At 39.5% G+C, this 4,572-nt stretch overlaps 1 protein-coding gene and 1 long non-coding RNA gene across 2 annotated transcripts in view; one reads left to right on the top strand and one right to left on the bottom strand.

The window, feature by feature from the left end:
- Positions 1-502: 502 nt before the first annotated feature.
- On the top strand, positions 503-3,252 carry LOC100748015 (trypsin-7). Its single transcript, XM_003491239.4, has 6 exons — positions 503-1,134; positions 1,209-1,297; positions 1,418-1,559; positions 2,342-2,455; positions 2,658-2,807; positions 3,009-3,252. Exons 1-6 carry the CDS (start codon positions 949-951, stop codon positions 3,156-3,158), a joined length of 831 nt encoding a protein of 276 aa, XP_003491287.2. The 5' UTR covers positions 503-948; the 3' UTR covers positions 3,159-3,252.
- Positions 3,253-3,550: 298 nt separating this feature from the next.
- LOC112213215 overlaps positions 3,551-4,572 on the bottom strand; it is a 4,383-nt gene continuing 3,361 nt past the window's right edge. Inside the window, exon 2 of the long non-coding RNA XR_002947101.2 lies at positions 3,551-4,327. This is a non-coding gene — a long non-coding RNA (uncharacterized LOC112213215). The remainder of the gene's footprint in view (positions 4,328-4,572) is intronic.

The following is a 4,572-nucleotide window of genomic DNA, read 5'->3' as shown; positions in this document are numbered from 1 at the left end:
CGAGTTCACGCTGAAAATGTACACGCGCGGATTAATCAAATACAAGCGAGGCTTGTAAAAGCGAAGTTACGATAACGTCACCTTTTCGGAATCGTCGTGAAATTTTTTGGAATAGACGATGTAGCATTCTTATTCGTAAAAAAGAACTAGACGAGAGTAAGAGGGGGGCATTGCCAAGGATGTCTCTGGTTTTCGTCTCGACTCTAGAGGGTATCGCAGATATGTGCAAGATCCAACGATAACTCGATAAAAGTTCATTTTTATGGTTCGAGCACGTTTAAGCGATAGGTCTAAACGTGGACCTGGCAAAGTCTGGACACCGTACAACATACCTAGATTTACAGAAAAAGAACGTGATAGAATACAATATTGGTATTCTTACTGTTAATATTACTGTCGGATATTATCGTAATCGTGCGCTCTATCGTAATCGTATCTCGTGATTAACGTGATTTCACAGAAGTTGATATCTACTTAAGCTAGTACTCAAGCGTCGATTAATTTTCCTTTCGCTATATGTTTTTCCTCCTACGACCGCATCTCCGTTTCGTTCGTCTCACCAACTCTCGATTCGCTTCCTTTTTCGGCTCACGGCTCTTGTTTCACGCGAGTTTCTACCTACCGGAAATGAAGAACGTAAGTTCGCACCGTGAGAGTGGTTCGCCAACCTTTCTCGCCCGTTGGAACAAAGAATCAAGAGATAGAGTCAAGAGAAAATTTTGTTACGGGCAATCAATGTAGACGCGACGTGGACCGGGAACTATCGGAAAGTTCGCAGCCGTGTGAGACAACGAAGAACGAGCAAAGAGCAAGAGACGAGAAAAATAGGAGGAGGAAACGTGATCAAAGTTCGCCACGATCGTGCGACGGCGCTTACGCCTACGCGACGAATCCACCTGAACGACATAATTTATGTAATATTTCACTGCTCGTATCAAGTCATCGTCGATGTCTTATCAGTTCCGCGAAGAAGTTGATTGCTCTGATTTAAAAGCATACGGTATAGCGTTGAACCTTCAGTCGAGAACCATGTGGCGGATGTTGTTGTTGCTGTGCACGCTGCAATACGCGCTCTGTTTCCAACCTCGGATTATAGGGGGGCAGGACGCGTACATCACCGACTGTCCATATCAGGTGAATTGATCACGGTTTACGCAATTTTGTCGCTAAACATTGAGGAAACCCATGACCAAGTTTCTCTGTGTTAGGTATCCATTCACGATCAACAAAAACTGTTATGTGGAGGCTCCATAATCAGCCAAGATTGGGTGTTAACGGCGGCACATTGTGTTTCAAGGTTCGCATAAGTAGAGTAATGGAACAATCCGGCATCGAATAGATAATTTACTAATTATCGGGACGCACGATAGTCGCGTAACGATGACTATTCACACGTTAAATTGTAATTCTCTTATAGCTTAGGGGCCTGGGAACTTAAAATTCGCTTGGGTAGTACTTTTTACAATAAAGGTGGCACGGAGATCAAGCAGGGGCTTCAGGTAATTCGCCACCCACAATACAATAGCAAGACATTGGATTACGATGTTGCTTTGATAAAGGTACGTTTCTTCACCCCTAATTTTCCAAGTACATTCTAATTTTTTAAGCGTACAGCGTTTCATCATGTTTGGTGTCTCCTTTTCGTTTAATCGAAATTTATATACTTAAATCAACCTCTGCTTGTTTACACTGCGGAAATTTCTTCCAATTGTTGATAGGTGTTTCCTTTTACTAGTCAAAAAGTATAAGATACGATGTTCGTGTTATAATATAGAAAAGGAAATGATTTCTGATCAAGAGCATTTCTAACGATTATTCGATAACATTTTGTTAGTTTGTTTTCCGGTTGTAATGCGTACGTTTAACCAACCAAATGTTTCTCAAACCTGCCAAAATTTTTCTCGAATAACTTTAGTCACAATATTTTGATGACCCAAACTAATATACCACGTACTGTGATAAACAAAATTCTACTTATCGTGCATCTAAAACACGCACAAACAGTTGTAACATTTTCAGTCTGTCAACATTGATGAAAATTAATCCCTGTTACGTTTCTATCTCTTATCTACGATGCATACAATAGTAAGTCACGATCGAAATACAGACTTTTTGAAGGAAACTGGAAGATCTTTGGTCTAAACAATGTTTATCGACTACACCTTTACTTTATTCTCTCGTATCTTTTCCGCGAGAAATCACGTAATTCTACAAGTACACAAGTACTTGAAAATTTGCCATTAAAAAATAGAGATAAATCTATACTGTGACCTTAAAGGATCCTACTCGATCGTAATTTGTAAATTCCATAGCTAAACTTAAAAACGATATCTGTTCGTAGTTACCGCAGAAGATATCTACGAGCGAAACCATGAAACCGATCACCCTGGCGTCTTATTCGAGCTCGGTAAACGCCAGAGAAAAAGCAGTGGTGACAGGATGGGGATATGTGACGGTAAGTTCTTGGCTTACCGTCTTGGATAAACCTGCGTTTGACGCGATCACTTGACAGTTTGGTCAACGTTCACGTTCGTAAATATTAAGATTTGTTTGTCGATCGGTCGACAATATTCGCCGCTTCGAACGCGCTTCACAGACGTTCTGCGCTTCGGAATGGTATATTATTCGGAAGATAATATTCCATTATGTACTTGTAGGAGAACGGTCCGATGTCGACCTCGTTGAGAAAGTTGACGTTACCTGTCCTAGACCAAAAGGAATGCAAAAAGATTTATAGTAACGCAAACATCACGGTGACGGACAACATGATATGCACGGACAGTCCAAACAACGAAGACGCTTGTGAGGTAAATTTCTAAAAGCGTTCTTTTATTCTTTGTTTCTTTCGTTTCAGAAAGTTTTATTGTACCGTCGTATTGCATAATGATATCGAAAGTTTGCTAGATGCGTTACTATTAACGAAACTATTGAGAAACGAAATTTATTTTTATCGATATTTTTAATGTCGCACGACCCATCTTTGTGACTTACCTTTCCACGTACCACAGGGTGATTCCGGAGGACCGTTAGTGTATAACAAAGTCCAAATTGGCATCGTGTCTTGGTCCTTGGGCAAATGCACAGATCCCAGGTTTCCCGGAGTGTACACGCGAGTTTCTGCTGTGCGACAATGGATAAAGGAGAAAACGCAAGTGTAAAATTAATGTCCCTCGGCGTACAACAATCCCGCAAGTCTTAAATTTACAAATAACGTCAGTAAATTTTTGATAAAGACTGAGAATAAAAGTACGTCGAGAAGTTCTATCTATTATCCATCAAATTAATGTACGAATTTTAGCGATTCAAATTTATTCGCGTCGTCATTTCGAGATACGATGACACTAATTTGACAGTATATATAGAAAGATAGAAAAAGTTATATAGGGAAAATTCTGCCTACACTTAGATATATCTTGTTTTGTTTTATTCTGTTCTGTTTCCTTTTCTAGAAACGAAATATCAGAGTTCTTTAAATATCTCAAATATTGATAATTAAAAGGATTCATAAAATAAAAAGGATTAAACTCCGATGATTATCGATCAAGTCTTCTTTTACTCTGGCTTATATACATACGTCGGGTCGAATAATATTCTTATGGGTCCGATACGAATGGGACTTTCAACAATTGCGCGATTCAAATCGTGATTTAGAAGCAGAAAACGAAAAGAAAAGAAAATGAAAAAAGTTAGATGAACTAGACGAACTCATCAGCGAGGCTTATTTAGCAGACTTCGACGTGAATGCGGGAACGTTCAATATTGAAAGGATTCTTCTTTTCCGAGCGTACGCGTGATTTTACTGCTGGTTTGCAAACATTCGAAATTTCGACCAAATTGAAAGTAAATCCAGTGAGTTCGAAAATTTATAGAATCGCAAACAATTTCCGAACCGTGTGATTCAAATGACTCCCACGCTGAAAAATATAACGTTTCTATTCGTTTTGTTTCCTCGAACCTTCTGTAAGAAACTAAAGGGAAACTTTCGTGGTTTCGTTGCTTGCATTCTTTACCGGAAACGGAGCAATGTTTCTCCTTGTTACGAGAAAAAGAGGATCACAACGGATCGAAAGGAATTTAGTTATTAATAAAGTTAGAGTTACTAGAGATTGGAAATTCTATTTGTTCGTTGCAGTTTTTGATATTCAACAGACACGATGCGGCTGAAGCGAGACAACAGACTTGCAGTAACATACGCTCGATTTAATCGCTTCGCTTGAGATCGAGACAGAAGCATGAAGATTATAAACGTAACGTTAATAGTCACGTTACTTTCGATTAACACGTTGTTAACAACCGATTATGTACGTCTTTATATACTTATACATACCTGTAATATCGTGATATGATGTGTGTTTACAAAGGAATGGAAGATAGAAAAGACGATTGTTGTTCAACCTGAACTATTCACGCCAAACGTACAGAAAACAGCACAACTAGATGATTAGAATAGGACTCGACTTTCGCAAAACGCAATCAACACTCTCTCGGTAACGCCACTCGCAAGCTCTGCTTCTCCGCTCGCACGCTGCTTCTCGACTCGCACGCTGCTTCTCGACTTGCACGCTGCTTCTC

Source organism: Bombus impatiens, unplaced genomic scaffold, assembly GCF_000188095.3.
Source record: "Bombus impatiens unplaced genomic scaffold, BIMP_2.2 scf_0537, whole genome shotgun sequence".
Taxonomy (NCBI): Eukaryota; Metazoa; Arthropoda; class Insecta; order Hymenoptera; family Apidae; genus Bombus; species Bombus impatiens.
Note: the sequence above shows the minus strand (reverse complement) of the source record. Positions and strands in the feature narration are given on the sequence as shown.

Excerpts from the sequence above, each read along its gene's own strand:
- LOC100748015 (XM_003491239.4), top strand. The coding sequence starts at position 949 with ATGTCTTATCAGTTCCGCGAAGAAGTTGATTGCTCTGATTTAAAAGCA. Across the intron at positions 1,135-1,208 it reads TCACCGACTGTCCATATCAG|GTATCCATTCACGATCAACA; the intron begins GTGAATTGATCA and ends TCTCTGTGTTAG. Across the intron at positions 1,298-1,417 it reads GCGGCACATTGTGTTTCAAG|CTTAGGGGCCTGGGAACTTA; the intron begins GTTCGCATAAGT and ends ATTCTCTTATAG.